A 19,474-nucleotide genomic window follows, 5' to 3' on the forward strand; every position below is an offset into this window, starting at 1 on the left:
TAGAACTAGGCTGACGTTACTTTTCACTTGGCCACAGCCCGACAGAGACTTTTAGTCATTTGGATCCACGCTGGGGGAAAACATCACCTCGGAATCTGATTCTAGCTGGAAATCTATAGCTCTGGGCATGTTGGCTGCAGCATCCTCCAATGGTAAGTGCTTTTCTGAAACAGTTTTCCTCCGTTCCTTCTGCATAAAGAAATTGCTGGTGATGATCTCACTGAAAAAGTGTACCAACTGAACACAGATTTAGCTTCTGAGCCTTTTAAGGGGGCTGTAGTCACTCATATAGTCGTCATCCTCTGGGACTCCCAAGTGCTGGGATTAAAGGCGTGCGCCACCACTGCCCGGCTTTCCTGAAAGTTAGAATTTTAGATTGTGTTTCTTTGGCTGTTTAACTTTTAGGAGCAGCTGCCCCACTGATTTATTGGCAGGCACGCTTGCCCCGCTGCTGTGCTGGGTGCCTTTCCTTCACAAAGGAGTTAGATGCAGAAATGCCTTGTTACAAACTTGTTTTTTTCTGAAGCAGATGTATAATTTTAGGGGAACTAGTATTAGAGAATAACCAATATTTAATGTTAAACAATGAAATAAGTTAAACAATGAGAGTTTATATAAAAATAATACAATATGGAGATAGTTTGCATTTTAAATATTTTATTTTTTAGGTTTTTTTCAAGACAGGGTTTCTCTGTGTAGCCCTGGCTGTCCTGGAACTCACTCTGTAGACCAGGCTGGCCTCAAACTCAGAAATCTGCCAGCTTCTGCCTCCCAAGTGCTGGGATTAAAGGTGTGTGCCACCACTGCCCAGCTAGATATTTTAATTTTTTATTGTTGAAAGTATTTAGTACATACTTTGACTTTATTAACATCTGATACAATATATTGTAGGAGACATGCTCAGGCAGTTAGGTCCCCAGCACATGTTCTCCAAGGCTCCTCCCTCCCTCCTTCCACCTCTTCCTCTCTTCTTTCATCCATTCCTTTCTTTCCTGACTTCCTTTCTTTCCTTCTTCTATTCTTCCTTCCTTTCTCCTTATTTTGGCAAGGTGTTGTGATGTATCCTAAGCTGCTCTCAAACTTGCCATCCTTCTGCCTCAGCCCATCAACAGACATGTACTATTATGCCTGATCCCAAGGTTTCTTGACTGCAGAAAGGTCTCACACTCGGCTCCCGTTTGTGGGCTCTGCACACTCCACACACATCCCTCTCCGATATGATAATCTGTGTGTTGGTGATGACAAAGCAACCCAACGGTTTCTTCTGACAGCTCCTGTTGGTTTCTTTTTCTGACTACCTCCATGAGCCTTGAATAATTTTTATTTTAAATCTACAATTTAGACAAGATTTAGCCAAACATCCTGGGCTTGCCAAATGAAGATATCCATGGAAAAGCAAAATTCCACAATGTATTCATTTTATTATTATTAATTATTATACTATTTTGAGAAATCATTGTTAGGGGACACTTATTCATAGTGACTGGGAATGTATATCACCTAAGCTGTTTGAAAGCAGTTACAACCAACTTACATTACAGTTCCACCAATGCACACCACTGCGAGGAACTTCCTCTCACTCAAACTTTCAACAATACTTGATTGAGTCAGTCTAGTACAATCAGCCATTTTGATGCAGTATGTATAGTTTACTGTGGTTTAATCTACAGAATCTTACAGCTAAGTACAGTCTATGTTGGGTTTTTTTTTTTGCGATCTGGATTTTCTGGGGTTCTCCTACCTTACTGTTTTTAGTTGATTGCTTTTTTTCCTTTCTTCTTATTAAGTGTCAAATGTAAACAACCAAGTTTCACCACAACATCGTGATGTACACATGTAGCAAGCTCTGGTCACAGTCGCACTTCCTGTGGCCTCTTGCTTCTGTACTCTGTCTTCTGCATGGGCTGTTTCCTGCTTCCTAAAGGTCTCCTACTCTTTCTCATAAAACTGTAAAAAAGATTTATTTATTATGTTATTTCTAAAGCCTATACATTTCTGTGGAGTTGTATACCACATTTGTGTGCGTGTGGATGCCTTTGGAGGTCAGAAGAGGGCATCAGATCCCCATGAACTGCAGTTATAGCCAGTGGAAACCTCATGATGTGGATGCTGAGAACCAAACTTCAGTCCTCAGGAGAGGAGCAAATGCTCTTAGTCATGGAGCTGTCTTTCTTTCTTTCTTTCTCTCTTTCTCTCTCTCTCTCTTTCTTTCTTTCTTTTCTCTTTCTTTCTCTCTTTCTCTCTTTCTTTCTTTCTTTCTTTCTTTCTTTCTTTCTTTCTTTCTTTCTTTCTTTCTTTCTTTTTAACAGGCTTAATTAATTTCCTTGTGTCAAAACCTTATGTTATAAACACAGCTGTCAGGCTTGGTAGCAAACACCTTTACCCACTGAGCCATCTTGAGGGCCCCAGACTTACCTTATGTATCTGTTGTTTAATTACTTTCCCATAGCTGGATGCAAGTCTAGTTGCAGGTTTTCATTATCGTGAATGACATGGTAGCAAAGGAAGCAGATTGGGCAGCAGTTTCTGCTCCTACCACACATGCTCCTTTAAGGGTTAGTTTCCTCATATGAATACTAAAGGCAGTGAAAATACTCAAATACTCATATCATATTTTACATGGGTTTAAAATACAGTATGGGCTGTGGGGGTGCACACCTTTAATCCCAGCATTTGAGTGGCAGGGGCAGGTGGATCTCTATAAGTTCAAGGCCGGCCTTGTCTATAGATCGAGTTCCAGGATAGCCAAGGCTACACAGAGAAAACTTGTCTCAAAAAGCCAAAAAATTAAATAAAACATGCCATGCAAATATATGTAGAATAGCTGGCTGTGCTGGTGTGCACCTGTACTTCCACATACTTGGAAAGCTGAGGTGGGAAGAGCTTCAGCCCAGGAGTTTGAGGCCAAATTGGGCATCACAGTGGACCTTGTCTCTGAGTAAACAGTGAAGGAAGGAAGGAAGGAAGGAAGGAAGGAAGGAAGGAAGGAAGGAAGGAAGGAATAAATGAATGTAGTTTCGGGAAGATACAGGTATCCAACAACATTACCTCTCATGACTGTTCTGGTGCTCATTAATATTCTGAAACATGATGTTTTCCCCCCGTCTGATATACTTAGGTCTTTTCTGAAGTGGCCTGTGACTCAGCTCTTCAGAAGAACTTAATGAAGTAGATGACTTGACTACAATGTGGAAAAATCATGACAGAAAGTGTGGTTTGTACCGGGGCTGTCACTGCTGTAAAGGAAGTCTGGGAAGAAAGAATAAAGAAACACCATGAAGATGTGAAGCGAGAGAAGGAATTTCAGCAGAAGTACGCTCTGACGTTGTTTTAGATTAGTGAAAACTCATAACCTCATGAAAATGGTGTTTCGTAAGAGCTTCACTGAATTTGACAGATTTTTATTTGATGAAAACTCAAGATATTCTTCTTTAAGAAGCTCTACTTTTACTTTATGTATATGAATGTTTGACTGCATGTAGTTCTACCACATTTGTGCGGGTACCCATAGAGACCAGAATAGGACATAGGATCTCCTAGAACTGAAGTTACTGACAGTTGTGAGCTGCCCTGTGGGTGCTGGGAACTGAATTCAGGTCAACCCTTAAAAGAGTCTTTAAATTTTTTCTTTATTATTATTCTTATATGCATGGGTGTTTTGCCTGCATGTTTGTCTGTGTACCTCCTGCATGCAGTGCTCTTGGAGGCCAGAAGAGGGTGTTAGAGCCCCTGATACTGGAGTTATGGATGCTAATGAACTACCATGTGAGTGCTGCAGAGTCGAACCTTGGTACATGAAAAAAATTTTAGAGGGTGTGGTGATTTGAATGAGAATGGTTCCCATAGGTTCCTATGTTTGAATGAGTGGTCTTTAGTTAAGGAGCTGTTTGGGAAGGATTAAGGGGTGTGGTCTTGTTAGAGTGGATGTGGCCTTGCAGGAAGAGGTGGGTCACTTCGATGTTTTAAATGTCAATACCAGGCCCAGTCTTCCTCTCCCTCTCCACCTCCCTCTCCATCTTCCCCTCCTTCTCCCTCCTTGTGCTCCTCCCCTTCACCCTCTTTGCCTGCTGCCTATGATCAGGAGGTAAAAATCTCTCAGCTAATGTGTTATCACCTTGTTGTCTGCTTCCCCCCATGATGACCATGGACTACTAACCCTCTAAAACTGTAAGCAAGCCCCAAATTAAATGCTTTCTTTTACAAGAGTTGCCTTGGTCATGGTGTCTCTTCACAGCAACAGAATACTAAAGCAGCTGGGAAAGGAAAGATTTGGGAGGTTGGGGAGATAGTTCAATTGGTCAAGAACTTGCTTTACAACCTTGAGGACCTGAGTTCAGTTCTCAGCACTCACATAATAAAGCCAGGCATAGTGGCACTAAGCATGTAATTTCAGTGCCAGGGAGGCAGACATGGGAGGATCCCTGGGGCACTCTGGTCAGCCAGTCTAATCTAATTGATAATAATTTTAATATTCCAAGATAATGGAAGATTTTGTCTAAATGGAGGTGTATGGTGTTTCTGAGGATGGCATTGATACTGTCCTGTGGCTTCTACACACATGTACCTGCACCTGTACACAGATGTGCACCTGTACAAACACATGAACATGTACACACGTGCATTTAAAAAAACATTTATGGAGAAAGGAGGTGCCAGGAGCAGTAAGCAGAAAAATTGGGTGCTGTACATACTCTTCTTCCAGGATGGAGACAGCATGTCTTCTCACCTATAGTCCTGATGAACTTGGCCACCTTGGGCCAGACCCTGTAACTCCTCAAACTTGCTATTCTTCTACAAGAGAATCTTCCCAGCAATATACGTGTGTTGCTTAGTTGATTTGCAGAACTAAATAGGCACCAGGAGGCAGGGCAAGCAGATCTCTGTGTGTTCCAGGCTAATTAGGGCTGCGTAGTGAAAATTGTCTAATAATAATAATAATAATAATAATAATAATAATAATAAAAACCAGGGACATCACAGTGTTGTGTGTTGATCAGCAGACCTTCTGGTTTCTGTGAGTCTAAAGTAACCTGGTAGCACATTTCCCTAGCATGCATGAGCACCTAGATTCAATCCTCAACAATGAAAAAAAAAAATCTAAGGAAAGATGATCAGTTAATATCTCAAACTCTTAAGAACATCTTTTCTTTAGAATTTAAAATGCCAGGTACAGAAGGGGAAGTAACTGTACAAAGGACAACTCCCAAAGGCAGGATTACGTCACAACAAGACATTTGTGGTGCTGACTACATTTATAATTCTTGCAAAGCAACCTTTCATTTGATTTCTTTTTTAAAAAACAATTTTTCTTTTTAAATATTTGTTTGTTAGATTTATGTAGATGAGTGATCTGTCTTTACACACACCAGAAGAGGGAATCAGATCCCATTACAGATGGTTGTGAGCTACCATGGCATTGCTGGGAATTGAACTCAGGACCTGTGGAAGAGCAGTCAGTGCTCTTAACCACTGGGCCATTTCTCCAGCCTTCCCCCTCAATCTCCGACCACCACAATTTATTTATTTTATGTGCATTTGTATTTTGCTTGTATGTATGTCTGTGTGATGGTGTGAGATCTTGGAGTTACAGACACTTGTGAGCTGACATGTGGGTACTCAGGATTGAACCCACGTCCTCTGGAAGAGCAGTCAGTGCTCTTAAGCACTGAGCTATCTCTCCAGCCTTCCTCTGATACCATTGGCTCAGTGGCTTTTTTTTTTTCAAAATCAAATATAATTACACCCCCTCCAGTCTTTCTTCCCTTCAGCCCCTCCCATTCACACTTTACCCTTTGCTCTTTCAAATTCATTTATGGCATGGGCAAAATATGACATTTTTGTTTATTATACTATGGTTGAAATGTGAAGATTTAGCAATAAATAATAAAGTAAATAAACAATACCTTGTATAATAGTGAGAATAAAATCTTAACTATTTAAAAAACAATAAGAGTCAAGGTTCTAGGATCAGAAGCAGCACAGAGCACCTGGAGATGCTGCCCATCATGGGACAGCTGTCCTCTGCGTCTTTCACTGCTCCATCAAGCCTTTCGAATGCTACTTTGTCATTACCTGTGAGTAAAAGATGCTCTGCTGTCTTAGGCTAGTGCGGCTCTGGGAAGACCGAGTAAGTTTAACTAAGCTGAAAGAGAAGGTGACCAGGGAAGATGGAAGAGTCATTTTAAGGATAGAGAAAGAAGAATGGAAGGTAAGTGTAGAGGCTCTAGATGCACTTCTTGCTTCTCCACCCTCTGTGCCGTGAAGGCTTGAGAGCACATGCTGAGACTGTAGAGAAGACCGGGATAGTTAGGGGTTCTCATCAGAACAGCACCAGTGAATCTGGACAACATGAACAACAGAGAAGAAGCATAAAATACATGGGTTGTTTCTCTGTCAAAGAGTGTATTTGCTCCCACCCCACCTGTCTCTTGGGTATTTCTCTAAATCCTTCTTTTTGTTTTTTTTAATTTTTGTTTGTTTTTGTTTTCTTGAGCTTTTTTTTGAGACAAGGTTAAAACAAAACAAAACTAGCAACAACTAATAAAATAGGCTGGAAGTGGTGGCTCAGTCGACCTTTAATCCCAGCACTTGGAAGGCAGAGGCAAGTGATCTGTCTGTTAGTTCAAGGCCAGCCTGGTCTATATGGAGTGTTCTAGGCTAGCCAGATCTCTGTAGAAAAACCCTGTCTCAAAACAAATAAAAACAAACTCTTTAAAAGACTTAGTACTTAAAGTGGAAGAGAAATTCAAATTACTGAAATGATTTTTTTGAATATTATAATTTTCTTTTCTTTCCTTTGTGTGTGTGTGTGTGTATGGGGAGTGCTTTTGAGAAAGTGTTTCTTTGTGTGGTCTTGGATGTCCTGGAACTATCTGTGTAGACCAGGCTAGCTATGGAAATCCACCTGCCTCTGCCTCTCTAGTTGTGAGATCAAAAGTGTATACACACCATTACCACCTGGCCTGAAATATCGCCGTTTTCAATTAAGTATGTGTTCTTGGATAGTCCAATACAACAGGGTTGTTCATTAGGACAGACTTCTATGTGTGTCCATTATTGGTCAAAATATGACGTTTTTGTTTGTTATACTATAGTTGAGACGAGAAAGCGATAAATGATAAAGTAAATAAATAACTTGTATAAAAGTGAGAATAAATCTTTAACAATTAAAAAAATAATAAAAGTCGAGGTTCCAGGAGTAGAAGCAGCACAGAGCACCTGGAGCTGTTGTCCATCAAGGGACAGCTGTCCTCAGAGCTTCTACAGAACCCATACTGTCACAGCAGCGTGTTGCATGCTAGATAGAATAGTTCAGGCAATGTCATGACTGTACACATATTTTCTACTTTAGACTCTCCCTTCTTCTTTACTGAAACTGAATCAGCTACAGGAATGGCAACTTCATAGGACTGGATTGTTGAAAATTCCTGAATTCATTGGAAGATTCCAGAATCTCATTGTCCTAGACTTATCTCGGAACACAATTTCAGAGATCCCCCGAGGAATTGGTAAGGAAGATTGTTTTTATTCCTGTGCTGTTTCATCTACCTGCCAGTATGCTTTTCTTTGCTTTTTTTCAGACCCCCACCCACAAATACATGGAATAAATGTCTTATCTTTATATATTTCTGAAACTTGAAAACATTTTAAATGTCTCATCCAACTTAAGTCTTCAGAGGATCCAAATGTCTGGAATTATTGGGGTGGAATGTGAGAATATTTTCAAATATTCTGTATATTTTGAAAACAAAATTTCTCCATTAACTATCTTAGAACACACTGAAGGCAAGAAAGAAAGAAAATTTATCAAACCGTGGGACAACGTCCCCTCTTGCAATATTACTCAGGATGTATTATGCTGTTTATGGGTTTTGTGTTGAAGATCAAGTCCAGGTTCTGGTGCATGGCAGATTGTACACCATCTACAGCCACCTTGATCCAGAGTACATAGTGTAGATAAAGCAGAATGGAAAGACCATTGGCCCTCCCTTGTGGAAAGACAGGAAGAGGGAAGAAGGAAATAACTGAATTTGCTAATTTGCAAGTAATTAATGTATGTAAGTAGCGCTTGGTGACAGGAGACACTGATCCATCTGCTTCCTGTATTGTTGATGCTGTGGTACAGGACTGCTCACTAGACTTCAGGAACTGATTCTTAGCTACAACAAAATCAAGACTGTCCCCCGAGAACTGAGCAACTGTGGCAGCTTGGAGAAGCTAGAACTGGCTGTGAACAGAGATATAAGCGACCTCCCAACAGAGGTCAGAAAATCTAAACGTCTGTTTTGTTTGTGTCTACTAATAGTTTGTTTCTCAGGCATGTGATTATTCAAAAAAAAAAACTCATGAAGCAATGTTACGAATTTTATTTTAGAAAATAAATACTTAGTGAAAATCATTTTTTTTAACCAGAAGGAAAATCTTTTATTAGAACAAACTCTACTTAGCATAAAAGATTGTTCTAGTCTTATCACTGTCCTGGATTACTTGATGACTAGGTTTCTCTCTTTGAAGAGAAGACTGAGAACTGTATTTACTTAATTTAAAATTCCCAGAACAAGGAGACACCTGGTTTGTATGGTGGCTATACATATATGCTTACATATTTTGGCCGTCTTAAGGGTTGAGTTCAGGGTCTCGTGCATGCTGAGCAGACACTTTGGTACTGAGCTACACCTCCAGCCCTCTGTCTGTCTGTCTGTCTGTCTGTCTGTCCGTCTGTCTGTTGTGAGGCAGAATCTTACTGCATAGCTCACTGTGACCTTGAATTCCCTCTTATGTCTAGGCTGGCCTCAAACTCCCAAATTCTCACACCTTAATTTTTTTAAGTGTAGGATTGGAAGATACATCCATGAATTAGAATCCACTTAATGCTTTTTTTGAATAAATATGTTTGTGGTTATTATGAAAAACAGACAATGAGAAAATAGAAAATCTCCTTTTCTGGTTGATTTTTAGAACATGCTCACTCCTGAAACAGACAGAATGTAAGACATGAATTGTGGGAGGTGTGTTTCATGGTGGCATCCTAGGCTTTCCCAAGTAAAAAGGTAGCAGAATGGAAAGGCTTCTCCTGCCTTTCATTCAGTTGACAAGGACAGCTGCTGTGTTACCTTCCAAATGAACGAATGCTCTTAGAACCAGCAAGAAGTTTCTATGCTTCTTCTTCCTTGAAAATAATGACTTTGCAAGATCAAAATTAAGAAAAACAGTAACATTTAAAACAAAAGGTACAATTCCATTTTCTTTGACTATATAAGATTTTACTTTCCCAAGCCGCTGGACATGTTTTCAGTAATAGTCCCTCCTCCCAGCTGGCTCTTCTAAACATAGCACATGTGCCTCATCGTATGTTGGCTTTATTTAATGAAAACATGAGAAAAATGGCAGCAGGGACAATTGATCTATGTAGGAAGGCTAGAATGTACGGTTTGTACAACTTGTGATTTTGTTTCCGGGAGTAGGCTCTGTCACTAACAAGCTATGTGAACTTGGACATGTTATCAACCAGTCTCCTCATCTTAGATTCTTGAGGAGACAGGTTACTGTTGTGTGACAAGACGTTTCCTGGGGACATGCAACACACGTCTACTCACAGAGAGGGAGCCCATAACAGACCAAAATACAGATACTACTGAAGTCCAACTTGGTGAGAACCATAAGTTTCCCCAGGGTTCCTTATGTGAGTATATAGGAGCTACTTACAGGAGCAGAAATAACTCACAGACAACTGCATTAGCAAAGCCCACTCCCGCACAGGTGACAGCTCACTAAAGTTGGGTACCTGGAGCACACTGCACAGCCAGCAAGCAGCTCTACAAGTTGGAGAGTGTTCTTTCCAAGTGACAAAGCTGGTGTAAACCTCTTCCAGGCAGCTGGTCTGGTCTCAGAGTCTTCCTTGATTCTTGGCTTGTCTGAGAAGATGCTCAGTCATCTTTATTGTTTACTCTTGGGTTGGAGGGGTCAAGTGAATCCGGTCAGTTTCAAGTATTTCCTGGAACGAATTTAAATTGTTTATCTTCTTGTTCAAGGAACTTTCCTGTAGGATGAATGTTTCAATATTAGAAGAAACTGCTACTGAAATAGAAGAAAGATTGTTCTGAGATCTTGAGCCCAGAAGCATTTAAATGTCACAGTGTGTCCTCTAAGTAGCTATGTGTGTGGCACTGGACACAGCCTCTTATATTATACTTCTGTCTTCATATATAAGGCTGTTAGTTTTATCATCCTTTCAATCTTCTATAATAAAGGGATTCTAGATTGATGTGGTGGCTTTAAATTTCAGCACTTGAGAGGTAAAGGCAAGTAGAGATCTTTTTCTTGGCTAGCCTGGTTTTCATAGCAAGTTACAGGCTAGCCAATGCTACAAAGTGAGACTGTATTTCAAGAAAACAAAACAATTAAAAAGGATTCTAGTACTACTGAGGGGCCAGCAACTGGAGACTTCTCTGCCAGACATTAAATTTTACATACTTCATATGGACATGTACCCATTAACAGACCTTTTTATACTCCACATTGAATCATTTGATAGTTGGAAAAGCCTGAAACAGTTTTCAAGAATGAATTTTTGAATTGGCTTGAATGTGTGTGTAGTGTGTTTGTGTGTGTATAGGCTAGATGTTCTCAGGTGTCTTCCCCAATCACAAGCTGCTTGGGCCCTTCTGTTTCTGCTCCCCAGCACTGGGTTTTCAGGAATGCTATGACATCTGGCTCTTTACTTAAGTATTGAGAATCCAAACTCAGGTCCTCATGATTGCACGGTGAACTGTTTATCTACTAAACCATCTCCTCATCCTGCCTTTTTGCACTAACTAAAAAACACTGTGTTTGTGTACTTCTTGATGAAGATGGGATGGAAGGAATTGAAAATACAGAACCTTGGCAACCAAATGGACAGGCTGTTTTGTAAATATTAACTAAATTCTTATACTTTAAAACTTGCCCAAGCTACCCTCAGTCTTTAGGACTTATAGGCATGTACCATGGTGCCCAGGTTCTATTAGCCTTACATTTTATTTATTGTGGACTCCTGTGTCTAATCAAGGCTCAAGTGGAATGCTGGAAGTTATTCAGCTTCATGTGTGCTTTGTTGTGGACGAGGACTTAAACAAAGCTCACGTACCATGAACTGTTTATATGAGATAGCTTATCAGTGTGAGTCTTCTAGTAATTTACACTGTGGATGATGATTTAAAATCTCTCCTTTCTTCTTCAGCTCAGCAAACTGTTAAAACTCACTCACCTTGACCTGAGCATGAACCAGTTCACTACAATCCCTCTTGCTGTGTTGGACATGCCTGCCCTTGAGTGGCTAGATATGGGAAGCAACAGCCTGAAACAGCTCCCTGACACACTAGACAGGTAAGATAGACTTTCTGCTACTGATCATTCAAAGCCACCTATGAAAAATAAGGAACAATAAGCCAGACAACTAGGAGCCCAGGAATAATCACAACAGAGCCAAGTAGTTCAAAATTCATTCTTTCAGTAGCCTGTTTTCATTATTATGTAGGAGGATCTGAGGAGGGGAAAACATTAACAAGAACATGCTGCCGTAACAACGTGCACCAGATAGTGCGTGCCAGACACTTCTCTTACGCACCAAAAGGACAGGGAAAGGATGCTGAGATATTTGTCACATATGTCCAGGTCTTGGCAAGTGGCGTTAGTTGGATTTAAACCCAGGAATTTTGTCCTGAGTCCAATATTGCCATGCTCAGAATGGGCATATTAATAGTTCCTGATTTTTAAGATTCATATTTGGTGACATTTACATCTGTTCAATTAGAAAACTATGAAAAACATGACATGTAAAATTTGGATTCATTTCTGCCAATGGATGAAAGCTAATCTTTAGTGAATTCCCTGATGTAATTTCCCTGGCAATTAGGTAATAAAGAAGAATGAACTCTGTTAAATAAATGCATTTTATTAAATGTTAAATAATAATTAAGTAAATAATTTAATTGACTAAACATTAAATGTTAAATGTTACAAATGAGGAGTCCAGCTTTTCACATCCGAGGTGACTTACTGCAGAGTTCTAACTTTCCAGAATGCAAAGTTTACACACACTGTGGCTGCAGAGGAATGAGATAACATGCCTGCCAGAGACAATCAGAAATATGAAAAACCTGGGGACTCTTGTTCTCAGCAACAACAAACTACAAGACATCCCAGGCTGCATGGAAGAAATGACGAATCTGAGGTAAAAGGGTGTTAGAGCACAGCCATGCTTACTGCTGGAAGCAGAACAGAGTAAAACAGATTCCAATCAATACATTTGGGTTGTGATTTACACGAATCTGTGTGTGTGTGTGTGTGTGTGTGTATTTAAGACTTACTTTTGTGTACAGGTGTCTTGCCCGTTTACCACTTGTGTGTCTGTTGTCCCTGGAAGGCATACGAGGGCATTAGATCTCCTGGAACTAGTCTTACAGAGGGTTGGGCTGCCATGTGCGTTCTGGGATTAGAACCTGGGTCCTGTAGAAAAGCAGCCAGTGCTCTTAACTATTGAGTTATTTCTCCAGCTCAAAAATTTTTTTAAATATATTTTCTAATGTTGAAATTTAATAATTTCTTTTCTTTTTCTTTCTTTTTTTGTTTTTTTTTTTTTTTCGAGACAGGGTTTCTCTGAAATTTAATAATTTCATGAATGTGTTTCATGCAACACTGATCTAGCTAATTCAAGAATTCTTGAGCCGGACGATGGTTGCACATGCCTTTAATCCCAGCACTTGGTAGGCAGAGGCAGGCAGATTTCTGAGTTCTAGGCCAGCCAGGTCTACAGAGTGAGTTCCAGGACAGCCAGGGCTACACAGAGAAACCCTGTCTCGAAAAAAAACAAAAAACAAAAAACAAAAACAAACAAACAAACAAAAAAGAATTCTTGAAACTAAAACAGTAGTGGAATTTATGAATTTAAAGAAATGTCTTTTGTTGGTGACAATATTATAACACATTCCTTTATGCTGCTAATAAATATCCTTTGCAATACAAAACCCAAAAGGATAAAATAGTGATCGTTTTCCTTCTTTATAGCTACATGTAGGCACAGGTAATTTATATAGCCTATAGAAAGCAGACTTTTTTTGGGCTACTTAGTAGAACTCCAATAAAATTCTCTTTAAAATGTAATTTTCTTGATGGAGTAGGGCAATGGATATCTGAACTTAAAACTTCTGCAACCAAAATAATTCATGTGTTGACTTATTTGGCAACTTTTAGTTTTGTACTTGATGGTTAAGGCACAGATCCATAAAAATAGGCACAAACTATATATGTAGCATTAATCATGTACTTATGATATAACTTGCCCACATTAAGTACATTGTGAGCTAAAAGTTGTCTTTGTAAGCTTTTGGGGAAAAAGATACTGTTTCTTCTAGCAAAGAAACTTAGAGATTCTTGGATATATTAGATCCCAGCAAGATAATCTGTTATTGAAACCAGTTAAAAATTAGTAATCCAATATGTGTCATTTGATCTTTCTCCAGGCAAATAAATATACATGCACTTCTATGGCACCTATAAAAACACTGTTTTCTGGTGAACTGCTAGGTTTGTCAACTTCCGAGACAACCCCCTAAGACTGGAAGTGACACTTCCCCCCAGTGACAACACAGATGGAGAGGAAGAACAGGAGCTATTTGGGCTACAGTTTATGCACGCATACATAAAAGAGTCACGGAAAACAGGTATGAGGTTTGAACAACACAGATTCGATATTTTTGAAGACAATGTGTACACAATTAAGTTCTATCTTTTCATCCTTTTATGGGTGTCTCATCCTATGTTGTTGTTTCCATCACACAGTGGTCATTCTGGCCAACACTGAATGAGGGGAGAAGGGATTTTGATTCTGTTCATTATTCTGATAAGTACTAGGGGAGAAGCTGTAAAAAATAGCACTTCAAATGGAACAAAGGAAATACTTCTTTAGTCAGGCCCTGGCCGCAAAACCGAGAGAAGGGCTATGTCCTTGTTTCTCTCTGTAAATACACTTTACAGGGCTGGGACTCACACCGAGGCAAGCACCCAGTCACTGACAGCTACACCCACCCTCAGTGTGGATTTTAACTAACTTGTTTTGTGTGTATGGGTGTTTCATCTACATGTATGTCTGTGCAGCATGTACAAGGAGGTCTGATGCAGATGTGATCTGGGGTGTCAAATCCCCTGCAACCGGAGTTACAGACACTTGTTAGCTGCCATGTGGGTGCTGTGGGAAACTCAACTTCCAATGGATGTGCTCTTAAACACTGAGCCATCTCTCCAGCCCCCCAGCCACATTTGATTCTTAAAGAATCATTACTTTTGTCTACCAAGTGGTAGACATCTCAGATTGAGCATGAGCAGACCTTCCTCATCATTCTGTTTTTCTATAATCGATGAGTAATAATTAAAAAGTAATTTGATCTCGGGTGAAGCGTACTAAGAACACGGACTTTATTCAACACTTAGACTATGAGGCATAAATTACAGATTACGACCACATAATCTCATAATTTAGAATTAAACATTTCTATAATCAGAGTTTTTAAAATTAAAGCAAAAGTAGAGGAATATGGCAAAGGGAACTATCTTGTTAATAAAAACACTGAAATAATAGTATAGAAACTAATACACTTGCTTTGTAATTAATACAAATGTCAAGTGTTATGGATGTAAAAGGAAGATCTTTAGCTAATTCCAGGTACCAAATAGTTACTCTGAAAGGAGGTGTAACCTGAGGGAACAGGGACAGCCTTTCCACCAGAAGAAGCCCTTCCCCAGTGTCCTGAGGCTGCGTAGGAACGTTCACTTAGGAAGGAGCCACTGCAGCTGCTGGAGCTCACAGAAGCAACAGTGTGAATGACCAGCTGGGGGATGGCCAGCAACAACGCTCAGAACAGTTGGTGGCCCAGTTTTGAAAAAGAGAGGACAATGCCAGCATCAAGCAGGAGACAGAATAATTATGGAAAAGAATTTAGGATGAATCTGGTCCCATCTGGGGCAACTGGATGGTAGTACCCTGCTGGGGAACGGAGGGACTGAAGCTGGTTTCGTGGCCAGGTTTGGGGAAGAGGCTAAAGATGAGTAGCAATTTTAGCAGTGAGTTTGAGGTTCCTGTGGGACATGTATGATGTGGTAACTGTGGACGTGAAGTTCAAGGGAGCTTGCTGAGCAAGAAGTCTGAAAGTCAAGAAATAGCGATTTAACACACGTTAGCTCACACTAACATTCTAATGAGGCAAGAAAAAAAAGGTCAGGCAAATAGGACTCTTCTCTTATGGTCAGCACGTGAAGGATAAGCTTATTTCCCCGTACTCAGAACCATTATCAGAAGGTATAATTAAGCAAATGGCTCATAGGACTGTTTCAGTATAATTCTTGGGTATGCTGTATGTCTTCTGAAACACAACTAAGATTACGCCCAGTGTAAAATATTTTTATTTCTGGGCATACATTTTTAAAAGGTATAAAACAAATATTGTGACACAAATGACATTTATGACATAAGGATAATTCTTAATGAATTATCTTTACTTAAGTTCTTCTGATTGGGAAGTATGAATAATTAACTTAAGAATTATCAATGTATATTAACAACATTGTTGTCAACGTAACAAAAAAGCAACAACTTAAAACAAAAAATAAAAATATATACTAAAATAGATTCCTGAATTGTTATTATATTTAGTTAGTATTTACTCTGTGCTTGGAACCTTTAGAGAGGCTTACCTGGGATATCTCATGTGATACTCACAACTTTGTGAGGTAGGTTTAGTACAGCTACATCATCCTTACTTTAAGAGGAGAAAACAGCCGGGCAGTGGTGGTGCACACCTTTAATCCCAGCACTTGGGAAATTGAGGCAGGCAGATTTCTGAGTTTGAGGCCAGCCTGGTCTACAGAGTGAGTTCCAGGACAACCAGGGCTACACAGAGAAACCCTGTCTCGAAAAAAACCTAAAAAAAAAAAAAAAAAAAGAAACCTTAAGAGGAAAAAAACGAAACACAAGGAGCTCGAGTAACCTGCCATCTGGAAGGTGGTCTGGTTGGAATTTAAGCCGAGGACAACACATGAGATTAAAGCAGAAAGGGCAGGAATTTAAAATGTGTTTGGTGTCTTATTCATGTAGTCAGAGGCTTACCACATACAACAGTGACTGCAGTGTCACTTTAGCAGCTAAAATTTGCAATTCTGAATCTCTGTCTTTGCATCTTTACCAACAACTAAAATAATGTTTACAAAACAAAATGTAGAGCCAACTCCAGGGTAGGAGGTGGGAGATAACATGTTTCTGTGACACGTTTGGTTTAATATTTGCTTATGCACGGACTCCTTACATATATGTAAGGCCTAAATGTGATGTTTTAGTTTCATTATCTAATTTTCAATTTAATCCAAATCATTTTCCTGCTGGCATGGGCACATGCCTTTAATTCCAGCACTTGGAAGTTAGAGGCAGGCAGATCTGTGGGTCTCATGTGCTGGGATTGAAGGCAAGTGCCACCACTGCCCAGCTACTGCTTATTTTTTTATAACAGTTATTTATATTTATATTAATATATATATTTATAATAGTTATTTATACATTAAAAAGAGGCTGATAAAAGATAGAAGGTACATAATTAATTTTAGAAGTCATATGCAACTTTTAAATTTGATTTATGTTTACAAACATTATTTAGAAGTTTGAACTAGATAATTATCCAACAAAGACCTAAAGTAAAAAGGTTACTTTTCCCTTAAAGTTATGTCTTCAGTTTTGGTGTCAAGGACAGATTCTGAGACTACAAACATAGGTACGGCTTTAGAACTTCAAAGGTGATATGTCATTTGTCAATTTTTTTTTTTTTTAAGATTTATTTATTTCACCTATGTGGGTACACTGTTGCTGTCTTCAGACACACCAGAAGAGGGCATTAGATTGTAATGGGAGATATTTAGAATACAGCACCCAGTCCGGCTTGTTTCTGGGCAGCTGCCATGTTCCTGCTGCTCCCCAGCTCTGACTGGGGCTCTGGCTAACTAGAAGCGCTGGCCCTGGCACCCAGGAGTCTCCAGCTGGTGGCTTGCTCTGCCAATCCACCACGCTGTCCACAACACTGGGCTGAGACCAGACCATTTCTGATATGCCCGAGGTACCCAGTAGAATGAAGACTCTTAATGCTTAAAGATTATCCAATAGATATTTGGAAATGCTTAATTAACAAGATGCCCACACAATTAGAGTTGTTATCCAATATCTAACCTTTTGATAGAAGTTGGTACCCAGGCTCCTCACTCCGCCTACGTTTCGTACTGCCCAACCACAGAGCTTTGTGTGTGTGTGGGGGGGGAGGTGGGGAATTTCCCACTACATCAGATCCCTTTACAGATGGTTGTGAACCACCATGTGGTTGTTGGGAATTGAACTCAGGACCTCTGGAAGAGCAGTCAGAGCTCTTAACCACTAAGCCATCTCTCCAGCCTCCCTCATTTGCCAATTCTTACATTTCTACATTTGTCTGTGTTTGAGAAAATTACAATTACTTTTTCTAGACCTGTACTGAAAAAAAGCCTCACACTCAGATTGATCCTTGTTATATAAACCTATACTGTTTATTACAACTGGAGCTCAAAAAATGAAAAAATATCAAATAAAATCAAAGATAAGTTTACCAGATTAATAGCCAGAGCTCACACTGTAATTATATGCTGATGCTATTTATTATATCTTCCAGAAGACCAAGTCGACTGTCTGACTCATATGCCAAGCTCCATACAGCCTGAGGGATAACGTAATTTAAAGAGCCCTGCTGAAAAGGAAACTTTGACAACTTGGTGGATATTTTTGTGAATATCAAAATATAATTTAAAAATAATTTAAATTCTTTTGTTTGTGGAGGATAAACATCATGTTCGTGTTCCTTTCATTGATGATTTTTTTCCTGCGATGACAGATGAGCTGGTACAGCAGTTAATAACACGTTTTCCAGAGACACCAGTGGGTCCGTATAGTACTGTAAGGCAGGACTGAAGCCTTTCTGCTGTAAATACTGGAGTCGGCCCTGGTCAATCAGCAGTTTGCAAAGATGTCCTATTTTTTTCTTTTCTTCAGCAGTAAGAATCCTACATTGAATAAACACACAAAAAATTAAAAGTTTGTAAAAGTTCATAAAAAGTTTGTAGTACACAGCTGCTAACTAGCCAACAGTACACTAGGTGCTATGTCTGATGTTTCCGAGACTTTTCTTTATGATCACAATTAAGATATGTCTTAGTTTATCCTAAAATTAGAATGTAAGCTATATTTTTCTAAATTTTTGATAACAGTTGTCTAAGAAAAAGGGACTCCTTCTCCTTCTTCAGTTTCACTTTTTACACCTGATCTCAGCCCAATGACTAAGAAGCAACTATTTGATTTCATTTCTCCAGTTTCTCTTGTCCAAGGTCAATCAGCCTGAAAATATTAAATGACACATTCTGAAAATGAATCATTGGTAATGTCATTCTGGGTAGCACAGTGAACCACGGGCCACCCGACTCCTCCCTGTCTGGGGATGGACCTGTGCCTCGATCATGGGCATCCCCAGCACATCCACACTGTATGTTACTCTCTAGACACTGTGCTGCTATCTTGGTTACCAGATTGACAGAGTAGGTAACTGCACTGCTAGCCTCTGTTTTATTTAAGGTTCTCAGCGTCTGTGGGAGGTCCTGCAGTACCACCCACGGGAGGACTAGTTTACAGTGATAAAGTATCTCTCCTGCAGCGAGGTGTTTACAGACATCATCACTTACCCAGGCAAACTGTCAGTGCTGCCATCTGTGAGTCTGTCTCCGCCATCATCATGCTCTTCATTCTCACCCCTCTGAGCAATTTTTTTCTCTGGAGTAACATCCGAGGCTTCCAAAGATGTCCTCATCCCACACGTTGCCCAACTACTCATCCTCTGGAAATAGTAGAACTCCACCGCCCCAAGTCCAAGAGCCTTGAAATACTCTTTGCCCACATAATGTCTCCACTCACACCTGTGGTGACAACAGAGTGCAATCACGATGCCAGCCACAGGGGTCCATGTCTCTGGGACAGCCTTTTCATTTCCTTCCTTGGCCAAAGTGTTACTTTCTTTTTCTGTCTTATCATTCTTTACGCGCTTGGCTAAAGGTTCTTCATCCTTTTCTTTAAAACTGGCAGCGTAGGTTTCAACCAAACATCGTAATGCAAGATCTGCAAACACAATCATGTGCCCCACACCAAAACACATCATCTTTAAAGGCATTTTTCAGATTTCTTAAGCAGCATGACTAATACAAAACACAACAACAACACAAACCAGCAAAAATCTACTTAGCCATACATTGTAACAATTCTATCAGATATTATAATTTTTTCTCAAATTTTCCATCTTAATTTTTCTAGTGATTTATTTGCCCAGTATAATTGTTTTAAATAAAATTAAAGCAATAAAGTTAAAACCAAGCTTAAGTCCTATGATTT

At 39.7% G+C, this 19,474-nt stretch overlaps 2 protein-coding genes across 3 annotated transcripts in view; one reads left to right on the forward strand and one right to left on the reverse strand.

The window, feature by feature from the left end:
- On the forward strand, nt 1-19,428 carry Lrrc39 (leucine rich repeat containing 39). Its single transcript, XM_028757316.1, has 9 exons — nt 1-152; nt 3,119-3,312; nt 6,103-6,208; nt 7,352-7,508; nt 8,126-8,262; nt 11,219-11,364; nt 12,059-12,211; nt 13,564-13,700; nt 17,715-19,428. Exons 2-9 carry the CDS (start codon nt 3,200-3,202, stop codon nt 17,768-17,770), a joined length of 1,005 nt encoding a protein of 334 aa, XP_028613149.1. The 5' UTR covers nt 1-152; nt 3,119-3,199; the 3' UTR covers nt 17,771-19,428.
- Trmt13 (tRNA methyltransferase 13 homolog) overlaps nt 17,564-19,474 on the reverse strand; it is a 13,500-nt gene continuing 11,589 nt past the window's right edge. For both annotated transcript variants that reach the window (XM_028757315.1, XM_028757314.1), the window contains exons 10-11: nt 18,775-19,204; nt 17,564-18,102 (exon numbers count right to left, since the gene is read on the reverse strand). In XM_028757315.1, the coding sequence (XP_028613148.1) occupies nt 17,904-18,102; nt 18,775-19,204 (629 nt within the window). In that variant the 3' untranslated portion in view covers nt 17,564-17,903. The remainder of the gene's footprint in view (nt 18,103-18,774; nt 19,205-19,474) is intronic.

This window comes from Grammomys surdaster, unplaced genomic scaffold, assembly GCF_004785775.1.
Source record: "Grammomys surdaster isolate TR1022 unplaced genomic scaffold, NIH_TR_1.0 126158, whole genome shotgun sequence".
NCBI classification, from domain to species: domain Eukaryota; kingdom Metazoa; phylum Chordata; class Mammalia; order Rodentia; family Muridae; genus Grammomys; species Grammomys surdaster.

What these genes read in the sequence shown, in the direction of transcription:
- Lrrc39 (XM_028757316.1), top strand. Translation starts at nt 3,200, where the DNA reads ATGACAGAAAGTGTGGTTTGTACCGGGGCTGTCACTGCTGTAAAGGAA. An exon ending in TAGAGAAAGAAGAATGGAAG is followed by an intron (nt 6,209 to 7,351) that starts GTAAGTGTAGAG and finishes TTTCTACTTTAG; the next exon opens with ACTCTCCCTTCTTCTTTACT. An exon ending in AGAGATCCCCCGAGGAATTG is followed by an intron (nt 7,509 to 8,125) that starts GTAAGGAAGATT and finishes GCTGTGGTACAG; the next exon opens with GACTGCTCACTAGACTTCAG.